Source organism: Lucilia sericata, unplaced genomic scaffold (assembly GCF_015586225.1).
Source record: "Lucilia sericata isolate MDLA Ls3-8-SP2 unplaced genomic scaffold, ASM1558622v1 Contig000120F_arrow, whole genome shotgun sequence".
Taxonomy (NCBI): Eukaryota; Metazoa; Arthropoda; class Insecta; order Diptera; family Calliphoridae; genus Lucilia; species Lucilia sericata.
Genome location: NW_023994152.1, coordinates 203,258 through 226,723, shown reverse-complemented (window position 1 = coordinate 226,723; position 23,466 = coordinate 203,258). Strand labels below are relative to the sequence as shown.

The 23,466-nt window shown below is 31.6% G+C and overlaps 6 protein-coding genes and 1 long non-coding RNA gene across 24 annotated transcripts in view; 4 read left to right on the top strand and 3 right to left on the bottom strand.

Annotated features, from left to right (window-relative positions):
- The window catches only part of LOC119600784, a 38,620-nt gene extending 34,167 nt beyond the window's left edge, over positions 1 to 4,453 (top strand). For all 13 annotated transcript variants that reach the window (XM_037951325.1, XM_037951329.1, XM_037951320.1 and 10 more), the window contains 3 exons: positions 25 to 227; positions 286 to 513; positions 1,454 to 4,453. In XM_037951325.1, the coding sequence (XP_037807253.1) occupies positions 25 to 227; positions 286 to 513; positions 1,454 to 3,731 (2,709 nt within the window). In that variant the 3' untranslated portion in view covers positions 3,732 to 4,453. The remainder of the gene's footprint in view (positions 1 to 24; positions 228 to 285; positions 514 to 1,453) is intronic.
- A 146-nt stretch (positions 4,454 to 4,599) lies between these two features.
- Positions 4,600 to 6,246, bottom strand: LOC119600785 (negative elongation factor E). Its single transcript, XM_037951331.1, has 4 exons — positions 6,062 to 6,246; positions 5,492 to 6,006; positions 5,266 to 5,432; positions 4,600 to 5,205 (listed from the first exon to the last, which is right to left on the bottom strand). Exons 1-4 carry the CDS (start codon positions 6,140 to 6,142, stop codon positions 5,129 to 5,131), a joined length of 840 nt encoding a protein of 279 aa, XP_037807259.1. The 5' UTR covers positions 6,143 to 6,246; the 3' UTR covers positions 4,600 to 5,128.
- A 401-nt stretch (positions 6,247 to 6,647) lies between these two features.
- On the top strand, positions 6,648 to 9,430 carry LOC119600767 (pseudouridylate synthase 7 homolog). The gene is made up of 6 exons (XM_037951273.1): positions 6,648 to 6,852; positions 6,916 to 7,103; positions 7,169 to 7,571; positions 7,646 to 8,009; positions 8,072 to 8,263; positions 8,331 to 9,430. The coding sequence occupies exons 1-6, from the start codon at positions 6,731 to 6,733 to the stop codon at positions 9,255 to 9,257; spliced, it is 2,196 nt and encodes a 731-aa protein (XP_037807201.1). The 5' UTR covers positions 6,648 to 6,730; the 3' UTR covers positions 9,258 to 9,430.
- Positions 9,431 to 9,908: 478 nt separating this feature from the next.
- LOC119600740 (protein jim lovell) lies at positions 9,909 to 16,554 on the top strand. 6 transcript variants are annotated; one of them, XM_037951221.1, is made up of 8 exons: positions 9,909 to 10,626; positions 13,876 to 13,973; positions 14,038 to 14,155; positions 14,217 to 15,665; positions 15,735 to 15,787; positions 15,853 to 15,951; positions 16,014 to 16,201; positions 16,262 to 16,554. In XM_037951221.1, the coding sequence occupies exons 2-8, from the start codon at positions 13,897 to 13,899 to the stop codon at positions 16,291 to 16,293; spliced, it is 2,016 nt and encodes a 671-aa protein (XP_037807149.1). In that variant the 5' UTR covers positions 9,909 to 10,626; positions 13,876 to 13,896; the 3' UTR covers positions 16,294 to 16,554. The 6 variants fall into 6 exon arrangements, with proteins under 6 accessions (XP_037807149.1, XP_037807147.1, XP_037807146.1 ...); XM_037951219.1 differs by having other exon boundaries at positions 15,738 to 15,787; positions 16,011 to 16,201; positions 16,256 to 16,545; XM_037951218.1 differs by having other exon boundaries at positions 16,256 to 16,545.
- LOC119600744 lies at positions 12,742 to 13,695 on the bottom strand. The gene is made up of 3 exons (XM_037951226.1): positions 13,421 to 13,695; positions 13,219 to 13,351; positions 12,742 to 13,146 (listed from the first exon to the last, which is right to left on the bottom strand). Exons 1-3 carry the CDS (start codon positions 13,581 to 13,583, stop codon positions 12,783 to 12,785), a joined length of 660 nt encoding a protein of 219 aa, XP_037807154.1. The 5' UTR covers positions 13,584 to 13,695; the 3' UTR covers positions 12,742 to 12,782.
- A 1,720-nt stretch (positions 16,555 to 18,274) lies between the features above and the next one.
- LOC119600745 lies at positions 18,275 to 19,060 on the top strand. The gene is made up of 3 exons (XR_005231162.1): positions 18,275 to 18,519; positions 18,574 to 18,842; positions 18,924 to 19,060. It is a non-coding gene; the product is annotated as an uncharacterized LOC119600745 (long non-coding RNA).
- LOC119600743 (pyrimidodiazepine synthase) lies at positions 18,965 to 20,609 on the bottom strand. Its single transcript, XM_037951225.1, has 4 exons — positions 20,408 to 20,609; positions 19,632 to 20,215; positions 19,438 to 19,559; positions 18,965 to 19,212 (listed from the first exon to the last, which is right to left on the bottom strand). The coding sequence occupies exons 1-4, from the start codon at positions 20,433 to 20,435 to the stop codon at positions 19,182 to 19,184; spliced, it is 765 nt and encodes a 254-aa protein (XP_037807153.1). The 5' UTR covers positions 20,436 to 20,609; the 3' UTR covers positions 18,965 to 19,181.
- Positions 20,610 to 23,466: the final 2,857 nt, after the last annotated feature.

Genomic DNA, 23,466 nt, shown 5'->3' with positions numbered 1-23,466 from the left:
TTAAATTTTTAAAATATCTTATAGGTAATTGTTTATCGCACTGAACATGAGTATCATCATGTACCACTTGCCACACCGGAAAAATACTCTGACAATGGATCAACACGTAAATCTGTATCGAATTATGATTTAGACGAGCGTCATTCTCGAGGTGCCATTTCATTCGAACAAAATGAAGATGTCCAGGAAACTGAAAAATTCGTCATTGATATGATGGAAAATGATGGGTAATTGAGAGTAAGAAATTCAATTATGATCAATTATAGTAATCGCTATTATTTTTAGATATGCTGTCGTACGCAAGGAAGCAATACCAAAACCAACACCACCAGCTAGACGAAAGAAATTTGCACGTTCTCCTGGTGAACGTTTTGCCACAATGCCAAATATGAGAACTAAGAGAAGCACACCACCACCAGAAAGACCACCACCTCCAAGAGGTTACACGCCAGTCTCCGATGTGGTAATGGTATCAGGACGTAAATCTGCCCTAAGTTTAGATGCTCAACCAAAGTAAGATATTTACCGCCTGAGGAGCTGCTAACGCATTTGTTTTTAACACAAGCCGCAAATTAATTGTTTTAATTTCGTTTAATTTATTTGATTTCGCTTAATTAATTTGTTTTAACAACTGGTAATATTTTTTCGTTAGTGACAATAATTTTTTCTCTTTAAAATCATCAAAGACACATTTTTACATACAATCAATCAATCAGTCAGTTGGTCAATTTGGGTATCTTATTGGTTGGTTTAAATTCATATTCACCACATTTGTTAGTATGGTTCACAGTATTTAACAAAACAAAACACAACAACACAAAGGCTGGGGAATTGTGCAATACAAATATTTAATTCTTACAAGATTCAATGAAATTTGGATACATGAGAGAGACTGACAAATAATTTAAACTACTGACTATAAAATTTCAGAAATCAATGGAAATAAATTTTGGTCGACGATCGATTGCAAAAAAAAAGAAGGAAACATTTCTAATAATTTATATTGCAACCTATTCTACTGATCCAAATTTTATTTAATGAAATATTTGGTTAATGATGTTTTTATTGTAAGTTTCGTAGGCATTTAATTGTTATTTCATTGCTAATTTAACACACAATATTATTGTTTTTGATTTATTTTAATTTTTAATAAAATATTTTTTAACTTATTCACATAATACAAAAGACAGCAATAAACATGATCACCGATTATTATTTTTAATTGAAGCTTTTTTTAATTTTTGGTATGATTTTATAATTTAATGTTTTTTCGTTAAAAATTTGGCATGTATTGAGTTACGATTTGAATATATTTTATGGTTTACACTTGCGGGGGATTCTACACTCAAAATAAAATTTAAAATTTGTAGAATTCAAAGCGGGTGAAAGTCATATGTGTATATGTTTTTAATGAAATTATTATGAATATATAATTTTCAATTAATTATTTTAGTTATGAAGACGATTATGAAGAACCCGGTGTAATTGAGCGTAACCTACAATCAGGTGAAGTTATAAACAAAATGAAATATCGTCCTTTACCACCACCACCCAGACCGCCCAGAGAAAAACGTCAACGATCGGCCAGTAAGGGATCAGAGGCATTACAAGACTATCGTTCATATGATAGTGGAGATGTTGTTGATGGCAATTTCGACAAGACGGACGAGTCAGATATACATGTGGAAGAAGTTGAGGCCTGCACTCAAACGGATCCTCTGCCCGATGATTTCGTATGTGAAGAATTCGAAATAACCGATGATATGAAGGTAATTGAGCCCCGAGTACGTTCAACCAAAACAGTTGAAGAACTGCTGCAAGAGGAACTGGAAAAGGAACTCAATGTCAATCATCAAGTTATAGATAGTGAGCAGTTGGCCAAGGGTTTACAACGTTTCAGAGATGCCAATCAAAGAAGTCTTTCAGAGAGATCTAGAGCCTCTTCGCAGGCTGATAGATCCAAATCATTAAGTAGACCTCAAACACCCTCCGCCATACTAGTGGAACGTCAGTCCTCAACACCCATACAAAAACATAATACCGAAGTAGTTGAAGCTTCTCTGGTAGTTAGACCCATCGATGATTTGGAATTAGAAGAAGAAGAATTGCGCAGGGAAGGTCTTTTAACCGATAGTTCTCAGCATAGTGTGTCTGATACCAAGGAAGATTATCGTAATTTAGCAGTAAGTGAAGCTTCTTATGCTCCCAGTTCTACTGAATTAGATGAAGCCTTGGGAGTTTTAACATCGGATCCAGAAACGCAACAAACCGACGAAGAAGTTGAGAGGACTTTGCAAAGATATAGAGATGAATTGGATGCTATAGGTCGTGAATTGATGGAAACTCAAACCACATCTCAAGAACCCTCACCTTCTGTTTCTCGGGAGGAAATTAAAGTTAGCGATAGAGAAATCGAGCCAAGTGATAGAGAAGAAGAACCCCGTTCCGATTTGGATGAACTACTTTCGGATGGTGAATTTAGAGACGAAAGCATTTTAAGTGAAATTAAAGAAGAAGAAGAACTAACCATATCCGAAGTAGAAGTGCCCGAAGCCGAACCTCCACAACCACCACCACGTAGAAAATCCACCACTGCCATAGAACAATCACCACCACATCCAGCACTTGAAGAACCACCAGTAGAAGTTAAACAAATTACTTCAACTGAGAGTTCTGTTAAAAAGCAAGAAGTATTCCCCACCCAAGAAGAACCAACGCCCTTACCAATTCCCTCCCCTAAAGCAGAGCAATCTGTTGAGTCATCTAAAGATTTGGCACCGATGCAAACCATTGTTAAGGCTGAATTACCAACAGAACATCAATTACCAGCTCGTTTAGGTGATTTAGAAGTTGAACGTCTACGAGTACATGCTTTACAAGCGGGTCAAATAATGGTTTCACAACTACATGGTCAGCAAATTAGTTCCGATGAACTAGAGTGTAAATCTGGCAACTTGGTGGTACAAAATATTGAATTGCCTCCAGGCCTGATTGAAAATATTGTCGAACAAGTGCGTCAGAAAGAGCGTTCACAACATTTAACCACCGAAACACAAACTAGTCCTCAACACAGTAGTGAACACTTAAGCTCGAGTCCTGCTAGAGATATTGTTCCTCCCCCGAAACCACCACGTTTACGGGATCAAATACCACAACCTACAACAACCGTTCCCAATGCCGATGAACAAACACAAACAGATCAAACGACTCCATTGGATACTGCAACAGTGACAGCTCTGCCTTCTACAGTCTTTCCCACAGCTGAATATTTACAATCTCTGGCACCCTTGGCCTTCTACAATCTACATAGGGCAGCTGCCGCAGCAGCTGAAGACACCAACTTGGATGTAAGACCGCCTCAACGTCATCGCCGCCATCACAGGCGGAGTGAAGATGAAGAAAAAGTTCATCACCGTCGACGCACCCGCAGCACACGCACACCTTCCTCCGATGACAGCCAAAGTGTTACCAAAGCCGGAAGCAAATTCATTACAGCCTGCAGTCTCTCCCTATGCAAAATCATCAACCAACTGACGGACTTCATTCGTGGCAAAGAACCCAAAGAAGGAGTCGAAGTAGAACCCACCGATATTCGCAATAGACAAGTGCCAGCTTTGGTTGTTCTCTTCATAGTTATAACATTTTTTGTTTTATTGTACTTAATGACCGGTCGTAGTGTCCACACCCATCATTGGGATTATTTTAATCCACCAGGGCAGGAGGGACGTTAGTCTTACGTTTATCCAATGTAATTAAGACAATGACACAATTCTGGATTTCCCATAGTGGTAAACAAAAAAAAAAAAAAATCCAACCATTATTTTGATACAATTAATGTGGCCTTTTAACGGAGTGTGAATAGATCATAGACTTGTACACTAATTACTCTCTTCTTTTTTTACTACAACCTTAAACAGAATACCGAATCCAACAGATAGAATCGTCATAATCAGCAACAATTTTATAAACTAATCTACCAAAAAACTCACTTTCAATTGCATAAAAACACCAAGATTAACGACATTTACGTAAAAATAAAAACAAAATATTTTTTTACAATCAACAGATTTTTCTACCAGAAACAAACAAAATAAAAATAATAATGATAATTTTTTACGACATGTAACATTTACTTGCTACTTGTGGCAACGAGTTCATAATTTTTCTAATATTTTTATGTTACAACACATTATTATCTATTATCTAATCTAATATTATTAATACATATTGTTATTATTATTACTTTAAATTATTATTATATTTTATTATTTTTTCACTTATTTAAGGGTAAATTTTTATTATTTTATTTCTTTTCTCATCAATGTTGTCTTTTTTATTTATTTATAATTTTCAAAATATAATTTTTTTTCTTCAATTTCAAAACAAAGCTGTTGCCCTCATTTATTGTTATTTGTTAAAGTTAAAGAAAAACAAATAAAAATTATTAACCGTAGTTATTGAAATTTTAGTATTTCTTAAAAAAATAAAAATTGGAAATAAAATTTTAAAAATTGTATTTATTATGTAAAATATGGGCGAAAGTATTTTTATTAAATGTAGTTTTTAATGAGATAAATAAGAGAGAGTAAGTATTTTTGAAAATAACAAAAATTTAGATTTTCTCCAAATGAACTATTGCCTAATTTATAGATAGATAGATGGCGTCGTAGTATAAATTTAAGTTAATTACACAGCGATGAACCTGTTAGAGTGTATAGATCTTTACGTGGAGAGTCCACATGTCCAACCATGATAATGATTATATTACTTTTTTATTTTTATTTGTTAAGAAATTTTTTGTAATAAATTCGTTTCGATTAAACTGTTCCATTACCTACATATGTACGTTGTTTTGAGATTTTGTGAAAAATACATCGAAACAAACCCCCAAAAATTACACCATGTCAGTTCTTTGTTTCATTATTGGTTGGTAAATTTGCATCCAAAAAATAAAAATTAAATAATAAAAATAAAAAAATCATTACCTTGTTCTTTCTTAAAACAATTTTCATTATTAATCTTGAATTGTTGGATAATATTAATCTTGAATTGATGATGAATGTTATGTTGTAAAATGATTATGAGATTTTTAGATTAAATGAACGCTACGGACTAAAGATATATTTCATTATAGTAAAAAGTCTTCATCGTATTGAACCATTTCACGTCTGTCTTTGTGGCTGCCTTTTTGAGATTTACTGGCAGCTGAAATAATAAAAAATAGGATTATAAAACTTAAATCATTTTATCAAATAATCATCTTACCTATAGAAGACCATACAGCTGAGGATGAAGCATCATTTATTGGTTCAATTTGTGGTTGACGTCGAGCCAACTGCACCTGAAGACTAATGCCATTTACATTTTTGCCATGCATTTCGGCTATAGCTCTATCGGCTGATTCGGGTTTAGCAAAAGTAACAAAACCACGTCTATAAAATGAAAAATAATTGTAATTCTATTCTTCAGAATTAAGTTATCGTCTACTTACCCCTTTTCAATTTCCATGGAAACATTGACAATAGTGCCGTAATCATTGAAAGTCTTCTTTAAGTAGTCCTCCGTTACTTTATTACCCGAAACAAATATTGTATTACCAGCCCGTGGCTTATCTCCCTGACTGGGATCCAAAGGACTTTTATCATTTAAGCCGCGCTCCTCACGATCACGTTCCGTGGCAAAATGTTGATATAAATTTTGCATACGTGGTTCTTCTTTAATAATTTCACTTATAATTGTTTCTTGGGCCACATCATTTTGTGTGGAAGAGAATGGCTGATAAGCGGCCACTGAAGTTTCTGGTATTGGTCGTTTTCTCTCCTGACCCTTGGGACGTTTAAATGAAGTCTGATCTTGTTTGGTTTGTTGTTTTTGTATTGCCGGTATAGCGCCACTTTTGATAAGTTTGCGTGCCACCTCCCTAGCATCACGAGCATCTGTGGGACGTTTTAATGTCGGCTTTTCCGGTTCTTGTTTGGGGGCTTTCATCAATTGTAGAGCTTTTTTCTGAAACAAATAACCTTTTCTAGACCTGTTTTTGTGTGAGTTTTGTAAAAATTACCTTTTTCTTAAGTTTTTGATATTTAGCTTGAAGCATATGTTCTTCTTCGGTTAGATTAGAAGGAAAATGTATATAAACCATTTTTAATAATTATTAATTTAAAAAATTTCCTTTTTTCACTTTTTGATAAGATTTTTCCAACAAATTTATTGTTTTGACAAAACAGAAAAAAACAAAATACGTAAATGGAGCGCTGCCAGATAATTCAAATAAAAAATCGCTAGAATATTCATAAAAACACCAAAAAACCATATTGTGAAATGTGATAGATAGGGTAATGCCATCTGTAATATATTTATTAATAATGAATGTCTTATTTAATAACATATTAATTAAAATAATTATTAAATTTATTATTTTTATGATCAATATACATATTGAACGGTTAGCAGTGCCCTATCTAATATTGCGAATTATAAAGTTTTTATTAAATTAAATAAAAAAGATATTAAAATTTTAAAAAATACAGTGGCAACGTAATAAAATTATCACTAGAGATATCAAAAGCGGGTAGAAGTACTTTCTACAGAAAGTATACATATAAAAAACCGGCTAAATTTACCCGATTTAAATTTTTTGTCATCACTGTACTCTTGTTTATTTTGTTGTGTTCAACACGTTTTTTCCTTGTTAACAGATTTCTATTAAAATCACAGACAATTTTCCAAAATGGGTAAACAATTTAATAAAAAATTTAATAATCATCAAAGGAAACCTTATCACAAGACGGACCATAAAAGATCATTCAATAATCGGAACCGTAACAACGAGGAATTTGCCAACAAAAAGAAGTAAAAACATATTGTAAACAATTCCAAAAGATGATAACTACTAATTTGTTATTATTTTTCTAGGCCCGTATTTACTGTTAAAGATAATTTGAGAGAGGATCAAGTGGGTATAACGGAATACATTAATGTCGGTGAGGGATTTACGGGAATTTTAAAATCACGTTTCTCTGATTTCCATGTCAATGAAATCGATTTAAGGGGTCAAATTTTGCAGTTAAGCGATTTAACTATACCGGAACAAAAAGAAGAAGGTAAACAGTTATTTAAATTAGTAGTTATTAAAATTTTTTTATAAATTTATATTCCTCGTGATTAGAATTAAGTGCTGAGGAAGTAAATGTAGCCAAGGAAGAACTTAAAAATGTCATCAATGAAGAAGTTTGGCAAAAAATCAACGATCTTAAAGATGCTAAACATGATAACAGTAAGAAACCAGAGGATTCTGCTATTTATATAGATGTTACGGAATTGGATAAGGAACAACGCACCCAAATCCACAAAGTGATTAAAAAACTTTATGAAAACAAATTGGTGAGTTCTACTGTAGGTGCGGAACAAGCTGGGAGCACGGATGCAGATAAAAAGTTTATACGTGTTATGAAATCCAAGGGAAGGGATCGTAATAAATGGACCTTTCCCGAGGAATATGTACACTTTTTGGTGCACAAAGAGAATCTGGATACAAGTGAGGTGGCGTCATCAATTGCCAATAAACTAAAGTAAATATAAATTCTTAAATCTTTTGCGAACATTACTTCATTAAAAATGTTTCTTTTTCTCTTACTCAATACAGATTAAGACCATCACAAGTCAACTATTGTGGCACCAAAGACAGAAGAGCTAAAACTACACAAAAGTTTTGCATTAAAAAGCGTACACCCCGGCAAATTGTGGGCACAGTGAAATTTTTAAATGGCGTTAAAATTGGCAATTTTGAATTTAGCAAAAATGTTTTAAAATTGGGTGATTTAAAAGGAAATCGTTTTCGTATTGCCCTAAGACACTTGAACGGTGAAAAGCAGCACATAGAAACATCATTAAAGAATGTTAAAGAGCAGGGTTTTATTAATTATTTTGGTTTGCAAAGATTTGGCAACTGTTCCACCATACCCACCCATGAGATTGGTGTAGCTTTATTAAAGGCTGATTATAAAACGGTAACATATTGTAATTTATTTAAAAAAAAAAATATAAATATAAATATTTAAACATTTTTAAGGCCTGTGAGTTAATTTTGAAACCACGTGAAAATGATATACCTTTCCTTAAAAGTATACGTGAAATGTGGTGGAAAAATCGTGATTCTAGAGCAGCAGCGGCACAATTCCGTAGTGATCGTTTTATAGAAAAGAAACTATTAGATGGTTTGTCCCAGTATGGAGAAAATGATTATGCAGGAGCTTTAAGAAAAGTAAGTTTTCAAAGGGTAGTGAAATACAAAAATGTTTCTTTAATATTTTCATTTTTTAAAAATTTAGATACCACGCAATATGTTACTTTTATATCCTCATGCTTTTCAAAGTTTAATCTTTAACAATATGGCTTCAAGACGTATCAAGGAATTTGGTCTAACCCTAATGCCGGGAGATTTGGTTTATCGCAACAAAGATGATTTAGATGTAGACATGGAAGCAACTGAATTGCCCGAACCAGACGAAGACAGCGAAGAAAACCCCACCGAAACTGAAAGTGAAGCATCTTCAGCGTTAACTGCAGAAAATTCTGAATCTGTCTTCAAACGCAAAGTTAAACCCTTAACTGAAGAAGATATATCCAGCGGTAATTATAGCATTTATGATGTAGTATTACCCTTACCTGGCCACGATATCACTTATCCTGAAAATGTGGTAGGTACTTGGTACAAAGAGGAATTGGAAAAATATGAGCTTTCTTCGGAAAAATTAAAACACAATGTAAAAACCTTTGCCATGGCAGGGGCTTATCGTAAACTGGTTATCAAACCTAAAGATATGTCTTGGGAATTTAGAACATATGCAACACCAGAGGAAACTTTAATTTTATCAGATTTTGAATTGTTAAAGGGCAAAAAAGTTGAAGATTTCAAAGTAGGGGGAAATGAAGGCAAATACGAAGCTTTATTGTTAGATTTCTGTTTGCCACCAGCAGCGTATGCTACAATGATGTTAAGAGAATTGTTGAAACGTGATACCTCCGCAGCGGCTCAAACTATACTACAGCAGGCAGCCTTAAAAGAGTCAACAGCTGATGAGGAAGAAACACAACAGATTATTGTAAATAATGATGGAAATAATGAACAGATAAAGGAGGCCGACCAAAGAGAAAAGACCTCACCGACTGAAAAAAGAAAAGCCAATGATGAGGATGAAGATGATTCGGTTAAACCGGCTAAGCTAGTAAAAGATAATGAAGCAATAAATGAATAGCTGAGAAGTTGATTAGATACAAATATTTTTTGTATAATATAAGCGATAAATTTTATTAGATTTTGATAAATTAAATTTTATCAATGTAATTAAATTCTTTTAATTTTATTACTATAATATCCTTACAATTTCATAAGCAACTAATGTTCCGATAATAAAACACACATAATATCACAAATGAACGCTGATCAGAATTCTATTCCTGGCGGGCAAAACAATTTTGATTTGGGTATACACATATTTCAAGTACCCTATTTTGCATTGCATATGCCGCCAACTATAAAATGATAACAACTAAATTAAAAGCATAAAATTTACTATACACCTTTCCTATTTGTGCTGAATTTAGATACATTACTTTTTAATTCCACCCACTGTGTAGATGGATCAATAAACAAATCAATTATTAGGCGGACAACTGAGCGTATGAATAATAATAAACTGTATTTTGCTATTACTGCAGGGAGACAACAAAAACAACTGTATTGCTTTCTCTATTTCGCACATAATTTTAATAAACAAGGTTGCCAAATCAATCATATAAAATTCAACACGGATTTTATATGCAACGGTAATATATAAAAACATTCGGAAATAAAATAGCAGTTATTTTTTAATAAATAAAACAATGACAACAATTCTGAACGGATTTAGTTTAAACAAAGAAACCATTTATAAAGGGAATAACATTTTGTCGCACCTTTAATCGATAAAACAACAAACAAATCATTTGAAAAGAAATATACAAAGCAACAGACATTTTTTAATACAAACTTAATGCAACTACAAACACCTTTCATCATACATACTTACATACACATGTATGTACATGTAAGTAAAAATAATAAAAGAAAACATTAAACAATGAATTTGTAATGATGAAATTGTGAATGAGTTTTGTTTATGGGTGTTTTTGGTCCGTTTTTTCTCTGTCAGACGTACTGATGAGAGCAAAATACGAAAAAAAAACATAAACAGAGAGACACATGACGAGAGAGCAAAAGCGCGCAAAATATATTTAATGTTATTACAGCAAACAAACAAATACCCCACATACATATCAACCCAGAGCACTTGAACAGGAGCAATTGCTTATCAGAAATACAACAAAAAACATAAAATAATAAACCACTAAAGAAAGAAACTACACAACAGCAAGGACTCTCAAACATTTTTATATTGACTGTCGAACAGAACACGCACGCACGTACAACGAAGTTTAAACTTTTAATACACACAGTAAAAACACTGATGAAACAAGAAAAAGTTTAAAATTAACATTTAAAATAAAAGAAAACAATTTTAAAAATCACAAAATAATTATAAATAAGTTTTAACGGTAAAGTTTTTTGACTATAAAATAAACAAGGTGAATTTAATTTATTACTATAAAAAAACAAACCTAAATAGAAATTATAATAGACATCTGTTAAAAAAAGTTGGTGTATTAAAATTAAATTTAAAATATGTATTAATAAACTGGCGCTTAATTAAAAGTTAACAACAAATTATTAACAATATAACAAACAACGAAATATTTTACAAAGTTTAAGTTAATGGCAAAAACTGTTTTAAATTTTATGAGCAATTTCAAATGTATAAGTAAATTTATTTTTACTTTTTTGCAATTTATTGATTTTTTGGTAGGTTTCAAATCAATCAATAATTTTGTGTTAATGTCTCGCACTTGTACTGTTAGTGACTCGTAAAAAAGGGTGCTGTTGCCTCTGCTGCTGTTCTTCCTATTGCTATTGCTACTGCTGTTTGGCTGTATATTTATTTGTCTGTAATATGTATGAATTTGTGGTGTGTTTCTCTTCTTCATACATACATTCATTGTACGTATGTACAATGTTCATATATTTGTTTGTAAGTTGTGTATTAGTATGGCGCGTTTAGTGTTTTTACTGTTATAAAGTCAACTCTATTTATTACCGTTGTTGTGTTGTTTAGTGGGCTTTCCTTTTTATTATTTCTACAGTTTATGCAAAAAACAACTTAACAAGGATGTTTGTTGTTTTTGATATATACAAAAGCACCTACATATGTACATACATACATATGTATGTATGTTTGTTTATTTGGGTATGAGTATGATTAGGAGGTATGAAGTGGCTTAAAAGAAGTTTGTTTTTCATATTTTTACTGGATTTTACAAAAAAATTTAAATGAATTTTGCATTATTTTCGTCTTTTTTCACTACAAGTAATATGTATTTGCGATTGACCGTTGCTGTAGTTGGGTTAACAAGCTTTTTGTCAATATGTTAATTTTAGCAAAGGAGGAGTAACAAAAATGAGATGGAGGAGGAATACAAAATCAATAATATTAACCACAAAAAACTCAAAATAGTTTTACATACAAAATGCACAAAATGAGAGAAAGTAAACAAAATACACATCAATATTGTCGTCCATTCGATTTACAGAGATACCATCATGCAATTTTTCTTAAAATTTTTTTTTGCAACTAAATAAAAATGAAAATAATGAATTCAATATATCGATTAAATTGGTTCGTTGTTCATTTTCAATATTGTATCACTTTAGGTTAGTTGGTAGTGTTGTAGTCTGTTAGTACGGAGGTCGTGGGTTCGATACCCTTCGAATACTCTATGGGAGGGGCAACAAAAGTCCCGAGAATGGCCTGGATGGATTTCTTCGGATCTAATGTAACTTACTTATTCATTTCAGACTAGGTTAGGTTAGATCCACAGGTAAAATTTAACAAAATAAATTCCATATTTACATATTGGTTTACGTAATTTTGGAACCATAATCGGTCAGAACTGATTTGTGAAAAGTTAATATCAATATCTAATGTTACTTGTTTACAGATTGGTTTACGTAATTTTGGAACCATAATCGGTCAGAACTGATCTGTGAAAAGTTAATATCAATATGATATTTTGAGTTGATATTGGATATTGCAAATGAGCATTAAGGACCCTGATAGAAGTAATATTAGAGTAATTATAGGTAATATTAGGTTGTGGGCGAACAGAAGGTACAATGGAAAAGAAGAGTCCATTATTCTTGGATGTAACGCTATAGAGTTTATTAGATTTATATGGTTACTTCAAATAATATTTCAGTTTTATATCAGTCCATAAACCGAAATTTAATTCTATTACGAAGAAAAAAGGAAGTTTTGGAAAGCGATTATCTTGTACATGCGGAAATTAAATATCAAAATTTATTTTGAATACTATGGGCAATATACTAAAAAACCTAAAAGAGCGTATGGAAATTAAAGTATATGTATAAATATTGTATGGCCTCCGTAGGTCCTGGGTTCGATTCCCACCTGAAGCACTGGAAAAGGAACGCACAACAGACCCGATAGAGGCCTAGTTGTATTTATTCATATTTGATATACATCCTCCTTTCAAACTATGTATAAGTATTTGTAAAAGGCAAATATATCTTAAAACTTATTGAAAACAAATACTAATTGTTGTTTTTAATGAAATTGATGTTATTAGTTGTTTTTACCTTAAAACATTGCTTATTTATTTTATTCCACTTAAATGTCAATATCGTCCACATCTTCGTTATTTAATGATTTCAATTGGCATTTGCACAAATAGGCCACAATACGTTTTTCCGCTTTAGAACGATTATGGTCACCTAAGCCCTCTAACAAGGCCTCAATTCGTTTCATAGTACCTATATATTGACTACTAGTGCTGGGTTTATTGGCATCCATACTAGCAGGAGGAGAGTTTATAGTTTTGTCTTTGAAGGGCGTAAAAGTGCTATTTTGTTCATCCATTGCCTCCTGCAAGGGATCATCATCTAAAACTTCTTCTATAAGTTGTTCAGCATCCATGTTACTGTAATTAACTGGAACTGTTTGATGTTCCGGACTTTTTAGATTACGTTGAGTTCTGTAATAAAGACAATTTAAGAGTTTCCAAAGTTTAAGTTTTTTCCAAATATGTATCCCAAAAATTACTTACGATTGGTATCTAATATGTCTTTCTATGAACTTCATTTCGTCAAATAAAACCCAATCGGACTCTTTGCCCAATTTAACCATTTCTCGTCTGTATTTTGCGCGCAAACTTTTCCATCTTAAAATGCAGTATTTGGCTGCAGAAATTAATAGTACATATTAACAAATGTTTGTTTACGAATGCAAAAAGTAAAGTTTTTACTTACTGTCTCGATTCAAGGACGTGGCTATATGGCTCCACAGCTCAAATTTCTTTTTCATGTCCATATACGGCGTAGTTCTCAAATCCTTTTCGTATAGTATGGGATTTGCCCGCACCAAGTCAATTAATTTACTGTCAAAATCTATATCCGTGTGAAAAACTGACATTTTTTCAACAATTTACACTAGGAATTGTAATGCAGGACAATTTTTTCACGCAAAAAATAATGCAAAGAAATAGAAAAAAGAGAATCCAACATAAACAAAATGAAAGAGTTGCCAGATTAAAATATTCGTTATTTGTTATCAAAATAGATTAAAATTGTAGCGATTTTGTGGAAATCAAATGGAAGTAAAAAATCGCTTAATTAACAGCTATATATTTAGTTCATGTAAAGCGTTACAAATTTTAAAATTATTCAAATATAAACTTTTCCTTATTTTTGCAAAAAAAATTTAGATTCCAATGTAAATTCACACAATGACTGCAGAAAACTATCATCTTAAATGGGATTCGCATTTATCCTACTTGAATTCATCGGTTGCAACATTATACAAGTATGTTAAATATGTTTATTTGGAATCGGGAAATCTAAAATTATAATCTTTTATTATTTTGAAGAAATGAAAAGTACGCAGATGTTGTTTTATATAGTTCCAATACTACTGGATCTGTTACTAACGCCATGCCTACTGTTGGTATATCAGCCCATAAATTTATTCTAAGTTCATGTAGTCAGGTGAGTTATGTAATATTTTTGTGAAACTTATTTCTAATAAAGAAATTTTCATGGCTTTTAGTTCTTTTCCACAATTTTTGAAACCTCGCCCATAAACAATAATGGCATATTTTATATTGTACTCCCACCTGATTTAAGTCATCGTGCCATTCAGATATTGGTGCAATACATGTATGTGGGCGAGGCAACTGTATCGAATGATATATTGAGTGAGGTTTTGCGAGGTGGGGAAATCTTAAAGATTCGTGGTCTATGTCGTACTTCTACGAATACTACATCCAATACGACTGTGCAACAACCGCAACAAAATCGAAATATAGACAACCAATCGTCAGCGAATTCAGCATCATCATCGTCTTACAATCTTACCCGTATGCCAATGAATAGTGGACCCACTTCTGTAAGATATTTGATGGAACAACAACAACAACAACATTCACGGGGTCTAGGCGCCTCAGTAATGCCCAAAGACAGCCCAGTTATAATAAAATCGCCGAAACCGTTGAGTACATTGGCTTCCTCAACAGCTGGAATAACGAAACCACCTTCAAGTGGCATAACTGTAAATAAACAAGTGGCTATAGATCCGGGTGATTATTCACAGGATTCGCTGCCAGCAAATCCCGGTGTAAGTGAAGCTCCTTCTTCCATATGCAATGAAATTGGCTGCAATAGTTGTCCACGTGTGGCTGACAATCTTCAGCCTTTGATTTTACGACGAGAACGTAGTCAAAGTGATGATCCAACGGTTTTGTGTCGAAAATCTTGTTTAGAGAGATGTGAAGAACAGAATTATTTACGACATGCCTCCAATGATTGTAGAGATGAGGAGGAAGAAGAGGATTCATCTCGCATATACGAACATGAAATGCGTAGATCCAGTCTTCCAGCAGAACGTTCGGATATTATTCATGATTATGCCGTTACAGAACACTATCCAAATCATATCTCTCACATAGCGCACACCAAACATAGTATCATACGTGAAAGTATAGTAGGTGGAGGAATAGAGGGCGTTGGTGGCGGTGGGAGTGTGAATGAAATAAGTCCTTTAGATTCACCTACTAACCATATACAACAAGAACCTACACCATTTGTCACCATTAAAGAGGAACCCACTGATTGGTTACCTTCATCTTCTTCTGCACTAACGCATCAAAACAATGTCGAGTCTTCAAGTAAAATTATTAGCAAAGTTGAAAATTTTCAAGCAACTCATATAAAAACTGAAACATCTCCTTCTTCCTCCATCCATAATATGGAAAACGATTGTCGCCAGTTATTGGCTCCAGCTCCATCTTCTGTTCTACAGCCACCGATAGCAAACGATTTCGATCGGTACTTTTCCTGTGACATTTGTAATAAAACTTGTGAGGATAAAGCCTCACTAGTGCGACATTTAGAGACTCATACAGCAACTCCATGTTCGTCGGGTTTCAATGCTTCCACTAGCAGTGATGCTCCCACGCTTTCAAAATCCTATGTGCCAAAGAAGAGACGACGAATTTCGGTAAATTTGTTAAATACTTAAAAAATATAATTTTTTAAATAAAGAGTATTTAAAATTTTTATCCTAAAGCAGCAGGAAAATACAACCGATCATGTTTGTTTGCAATGCGATCTTTGTACTACGTAAGCTTTTAGTAAAAAATGGGCAACTTGAAGTTAAAAATTAATATTTCTTTATATTTCTTTAGACGTTTTGAAACACCTGCTGAATGGGTGCGTCATATGAGCAGTCAACATACTGAAGTCGAATTGGCCATGTTTAATAATAAAAAAGACAAAGAGAAAAAGTAAGTTATGTTGTCTATAACAATTTCAAAAACTTAAATTTTTCATATATTTCTATAAGTAGTTCATCAACATCATCCAGTAACAACCATAAAAAGCTAAACTCCAATCGTCAACCACATCAGCAGCAGCAACAACAACCGCAACATCCAAGAACACAAGTTTTAAATGGCAGCACAAATTCCAATTTATCTAACAGTACTTCCGTTTTATGCACTTCACCAAATCAAACGAGACACGAGGCCTCAACAGGTATGCTTAGTATTTCATTATATTTCTATAGGTATAGTTTATAATATTATGTAGTTACAGATTATTTAAGATCAACCTTATCCCCAGCTTAATATTGAGGAGATGGCTTAACAACTTAAGACCATTTTATAAACGAGGCCTATACACAGAAACCAAAAAAGAAACAAAATTTAATCAAAATTACGATGTGTTGAAAGATCGAACGAAATCGTTAAACGAATTTTAATGGAATGAAACTTAAAGAAATGAAAACAAGACAACGCTTCATTAATACATAAATGAACACAATTTAAAACAAAATAATATTTATTAGATTTTAAAATAAAAGTCCTTCGACATTTTTCTTCAATATTTTAATTAGAAATTTGTTTTAATTATAAATCTTGTTACGGAACGTGATTCTGGCGAGGTTTCCAGCTAGCTTTGGCATGTATTTATACTCAGGCGGTTCCAACCCTACTCACCAGGCACAACTCCGAACAGTAAACAAAAGAATTACAAAAACACTATATTAAAACAGAAATTACACCAACGAATCTACCACACGAAGAATCTTGAGACAGTTGACAGTCTCATCTGCCCTCCCGACCTTGTCGTAGCTGCATCCGCATCATTTTTGGCTAACGACCCATTTCCGCTTGACCTTTACCCTCAACTTACCATTCCATCATCACCTTCACCTTGTTATTCAATAAATCCTCATAAATATTAGTTTTAAAATATACCAATCACATCTTTTATTAATTGGATTTGAACATTTCGACTTATTTTGACTAAGAAAGATAACAATAATTTATAACAAAACATCGATAATCATATTTATACATTTTTCCCTCGCATTTTAATATTACTTTACCCTATCTTTGTAAGTTTATTCTAGCTATCTAGTGCTCAAGCTAACTATTTACCCTCTATTTCAGGCTTAACGTTTACAACATTGACTACACCTAAAAGAGCTCTCTTAAGCCTAATCTCATCTGCCATTATGCAGTAAATTCAAATAAATTAACGCGCTACTTGGGCTCTAGATTTAAATTTTTCTATTATTGAGCAATAATCGAGGGATAAGTGTATTTTACACACATAAGTAGACAACACATACACCTAAACTAACAATCAACGCGACACTTATAATTTTTGTTCACAAAAACACTACTAACTTAAAATTAACTTAATCTACATCCAGGAAAGCGTTATTTATCTTTTATCAATCTTTTCAATTAACTTTGTTTTGATCCGTTTATATAGGAGAATAATATTCAAAATTTTTCTAATCTCGCACTTCTTATCTTTCTCCCAGTTTTGAATTAGAAAGTTTTCTTTGAAAATCATTATCGTAATGCAGAGTACTAATTATGTTTGCCAGGTTATACACTTTGCCACATTAACAACATCTCTGCCACTGGGCCATTGGCAAGAATAAAAATTTTGTTTTGCACTTAAAACTTATAAAAAAGGGTTACCTGGCTATTATATTTGCTTTGCGTGTGGTTTGGGAAGACGTCTATTCGGTGCCCTTTTCTCCAGATAATAATAGCCAGCTGTTTTAAAAGAATTCCAATTTTAGGAAACATTTCAAAATTCATTTTTTTTATTATTTTAAACTTACGTTTCCCTTTAATTCTTTTAGTCTCACACACAAAAAAAATTTATACTGTAACCACACACTTTTCAAATATATTTTCCTCTTCACTTTTTTTTTAACGTCTTTACTTGACGGCTTTAGTATCGCTTTTAAATTTTCTTTTTCTCTACTAAACTTAACTTCTTTGTCTTTTGCAAATTAACTGGAAAATCCATGTTGCCAGTTTTCATACCGTTAACTGTAAGTATTTACATTTATTTATTTATTTATTTGAAATATATATTTAAATCTTTTATAGCTGCCAGCCAAATGTTTATATTACATTTATGTATCTGGTTTTCCCCAATTCCTTATGCATATACAGGCATCTTTCCTACTCCTCCTGACCCATAATCATCATCCGAATCTTTGTCTGCAATTATTATGGTATCAGGTTCTCATAAAAATTAGCAAATCTTATTTCCATTCATAATTTATTTTCATTTTCGAAACCCGCCAAAATTATTATTTTCCATTCCTGAATGGAAAATGCAACCCTGTTCTTTACGCCATATCGCCGCGTTACTACATTATAGTAAAGGCGTTCCTACACCGAACAGCTGACACACAACCAAACACATACGAAACATACAACAAGAAGAAGAAACTCATAATAAATCACATGCAAACAAACAATACCAAAAAAAACAATAAAATATATACATATAAACGTGTCCAAGTAAATATAAAAAAGGTAAGTGCATACATTTAATATTTTTACATAAATAAATCATTCTCCAATTTTCAGAATAACAAAAAAACACAGCCTTAAACAACAACCATCACTACAGAAAACATCAGCAACGAAATCCACAGGCTTAACATCTAGGACAAAACAACAAACAAATTGAAACATATAAACAAATTAACTAATAAACAACAGATAAAACACAAACAAACCACAGTGCCAGCAGCTCTACTTTAGGTTCAGATCACCCGCAACAATCTATACAGTTTCGAAGTATGTATTTGAATTCTTGCTTTCTTGTATGCATATTCAATGTGTATGTATAAAAAGTAAGTTTAATTGAAAACGACAACATTTTTCTTTTTATTTAATTTTAATTGCAATATTTTTATTTATTTCTTACCACGTAGCATCCAATTAGATAAAGCCAATTCAAAACGTATACTATAAATTTGTTGATGTTAGCACATAGGTAAAAAATAGGTTTTTATTTTTAGAAAAATAATATAAAAATAATTAAGCATGGAAATAACCTCTATAAACAAAAGATAAAATAATAACAGATGCCAGTTGCGTAAAAAGTTATTTCTTCAATAAGTTACGTTTCAAACGTAACAGAAATTACTTTTTTTCAATATGTACTATGAAAAGGGTAGGAGAGAAACTGTTTAGCAAGTGCGTTGACGTTTAGTGGGATTTCTGCAACAAAATAAAAAATTATAAGAAAAAAAGAAAGAAAAATGTAATGAGAAAAATATTAATTAATTAGTAAGCCCAGGCAAGTTAATGGGGACATTTATTTGAGAGTAAGATATGAAAACTCTTTGAAAGAATTTCGCTTAAGTACATATTTAAGTATTTGTTTAATATTAATATTTTAATAAGGTTTAATATGATATATGGAAAATTTTATAAAAAGCTTACACAAGCATATCGTAGTCAGGAGTGCCTTCGCGTCTAGTTTTCATGAATTTAGCATGGGTTTCACCATCCAAGTAGAAGCATTTAACAGCTTCATCTTCTATCATTAGGTCACGCCATTTAAGCTAAACAATTAAAAAAAAAATTAAATAAACAAATGGTAATACTTAAGCTAAGTGCACGGGATGATAACATACCAATTGTTCAAAGCGTTCCTTATCCATTTCGTATTTATTATTCAATAGATATTTAATCATTTCTGAACGTTCACACCAAGGCCAAATCATGTAATCCAACATGCCGGGTTTTTCGCCCCCATAGAAGGGTGTACCACGTGCTCTAAGCTCTTTCTCGAAAATATCCAAACCAGTTGATATATCAGTTATTGCACCGGGCGATACTTCGGTGTTGACAAATATTTTATACATGGCGCTTATAACAGAGTTAAAGCGTTCAATGAGTATTTTATCTTGGGCCTTTTTCAAAGGATCTTTAGGGAAGAGTCTGGGTTCTGGATACATTTCATCCAAATATTCGGCAATTATCAAGGATTCAATTAAAGCCGGCTTTCCTTCGGTAGTAATAAGTTGTAGAGCTGGCACTTTGCCCAAGGGACTGTATTCAGTCAACCACTCGGGTTTATCGTGTAAATTAATATAAATGCTATGGTAAGGAATTTTCTTGGCATCCAAAACTAAATGAACACGATGGGCATAGGGACAAAAACGCATGGAATACAAACGCAAAACACCATCATCAGGAAGCTCAGGTTTTGAAGAGCCTTTTTTGTGAAACAATTATAAGAATGAGTCATTTGTATGTATTTTTTGTGGTTTATAAGCAAAAAATAATTAAGTGTGTATACAAGTGTATTATAAAATTAGAATTTTGTCATAATACTTGTTTTTCTACAATCTTTTTTTGCCAAATGAAATTTCTTGCAAAAAGTTACTTTAGTTTTTATTAATTTTACCTTTTGCCAAATGTTTGCCACCACTCATGATTGTTAGAGATTTTTGTATTTTGTTTGAAAAAAATTTAAAATATTTCGTCAATATTAAAATATTTATGTGTAAGTATCCGGCACTTTAAAATTAATTTCTAATAGAATTGTTTTTTTTTGCAAATAAAAATTCACTTATCAGAATAAGTGTTGCCAACTAAGGTTTTTGTTTTTGTATAAAAGACTTGCCAGATGGGATAAAGTGTCAAGGTGAAACTGTCAAACGTATGGCAACTTTAAGTTGAAAGTTTTTATTATTATTGAATGGTAATACTTCTCATACAAAAGACCAAAGACACAAACATTACAACGGTAATATGATTGTTACAATTGATACTACTGACGGCAAGCGACCTTTGCGTATTGGAGAAAATAGCATAAATGTTAGTACTAAATAGTTAGTTCCAATTCAATGAAATTTTATGAAGAGAACGTGATATTGAATTTACATACATTTTAGAGTTAAATTTACAACTTTTCTTTAAAAATTATCCAAATTTTTGCCAGGAACATCAGCAAATTCCATTGTATGTACTAGTTATTTCAAAAACCTTTTAAGGTAATTTTGAAAGTTTATTTAGGAATTGCGGTATTCTTAAAAAAACGATTAATTTTTGTTTTCAAACCATAAAGTTTAAAAAATTCTTTAGTCAATTTGTATGTTACAGTGTTTTCAGGCTAAAAATAAAAATTGACACCTACAAATTGGCAGGCAATGTTATCGAATAAATCATTGCATGAGTCCATTGTCTGTCTGTCTGTCTGTCTCCTGTTATACCATTCGCACATTGCAATTGTTATGGTTTTGATTTGTTTTGAGTTGTTTTTACAAAAAACAACAAATATTTGTTAAAATTTTATTGTGACACATTAGCCCAACAAAAGCAACAGCTGTGTGGCTTCTGCTGTCGCCTGTTGGAATATGAATAAAAAAAAAAAAAAATAAATAAATTACAACTATATTTTATTGATTTGATTTTCAGCATAAAAAATTCTTCATGCGTTATATGAACAAAACAACAAATCGTATATATGTATGACAGACAGTGTCCCATGGATAATTTATGTTATCACCCAAAATTATAAAAAAATCAAGTTGTAAGTGTAAAACTTTCATTGTTTTTAAACAAACTCCTATTAAAGGTTTTCAAAACAGTTAAACCGCATAATGCCGTCAATCATTTAAAAATAAAATAAAAATTCATAAGATTGAATTTTCTTAATTGAAATTTGTTTTTTAGTTGATGATAGAGAAATTAGACACGTACCTTCAAATGACATGTAATAATTATAATGTTCACATAATATTTATGTTTGTATAAAATACATAATTTAACACTATAATTTGTATTCATTTAAATGTGATTGTACCCACGTACTTTTGTATTTGGTCTCATCATTTATGTTTAAAATAATTCTAACAAATTACTACATGAAATTACCGCATAACATTATTTATAAATCCATATAACGTTTTAATGTATCGCAATGTATTTAGTAATGTACTTATTATGATGCTTTAAATGAAATGCCTACATGAATTGTTCTAAAAGTTTTTTTTAATTCCGAGAATTCTCATGAATGTTTGAAAATAATTGTGTACGAATTGAAAATTTTGTTTACTAGGAGTTAAACTGTAATTTAGGCGGCGACGACACGATTAACGCAGTGCCATAAATCGTGCCGTCGCATATTTTTACAATTGTGAATTTTTCAAATCCTTTCTAAAATAATAAAATATACAAGTACTTTGTTAAGATCGCGGAATATCCTCGAATATTTTCTTAATATTTATAAGCTCAAAACTCTGTCTCGGAGAATAACAAAGACTAAAGAATTATCTTGTAGACCAAAGATCTTGTTCTAGTAAATGAAAATATGTATGTAAGTATTTTAAAAATAATTAGGAAATAATTTACATAATAATATCAAAATAAATTTATGCCTAAATTTATATTTAATAATTTAATAAAACACGCAAAAGATAATACACAATTATGTATTTAATTAGTGGGTGGAAGGCTGAATGAATAAACGTTCATTAAACCCCAAAAAAAAAACTTAAAAGGCAGCTTTTTATTGTTTACTTATACGAATTAGTGTTAATATCTATTATCTTCTATAATATCACAACATTTAAATACGCAATAATTTGTTTCAAATTAGTAATTTTATTTGTTTTCTTCGCAATTCATTTTAACCTAATTTTAAATAATTTATTTGTTTTCATTTTACTGTGTAAGAAAAATAAAATTGTCTGGTTTTAGCCTTATTTGTAATGAGGAGTTTTTTGTATTTAAATTTTGTAATTTTTATGGTGTATTTAAGACAAGTACTTTATGGACTTAAATAACAAAAACAAGTATTAAATAGATAAAAATAATTTTGTTTAGACCCCCACATCTTATGGACTTGTCCGGTTGTGTTTGTGGCACAAAAACTTATTTTTAATATTAATCCATTTGGCCATTGTTATTTTTAATTTAAACTACTGTAATTCTATTACTTTAGGTAATAATGGAAGTGATGTTGGCGTATGTATATTTATGTGATAGACCAACCAGAGTTATACAAATGTCAATCTAACAAACGAGAGGAAATCATTTCTAGAATAAACAGATTTTAATATAATTCTATAGTTAGTTTGTTATTTAGTTAGTTAGTTAATTAGTTAGTTAGTTAGTTACTTAGTTAGTTAGTTAGTTAGTTAATTAATTAGTTAGTTAGTTAGTTAGTTAGTTAGTTAGTTAGTTAGTTAGTTAGTTAGTTAGTCAGTTAGTTAGTTAGTTAGTTAGTTAGTATACATCCCCCTATCAATCATCAGTCATATCATTCTGAAAATTTGTCTCTTGTAAAAACCGATTTAAGAACCACTGATGGTTATAAATATTTCATTTTTAATTGACAATAATTGTCAGTTTATACAGTAATATATAATATTAGTGAAATCAAGCGAATGACCAGTTTCTCAAATAGCAACTAATAATTCAAATTTTGCAGACATTTTAAGAACAATTCTGCCCCCACTC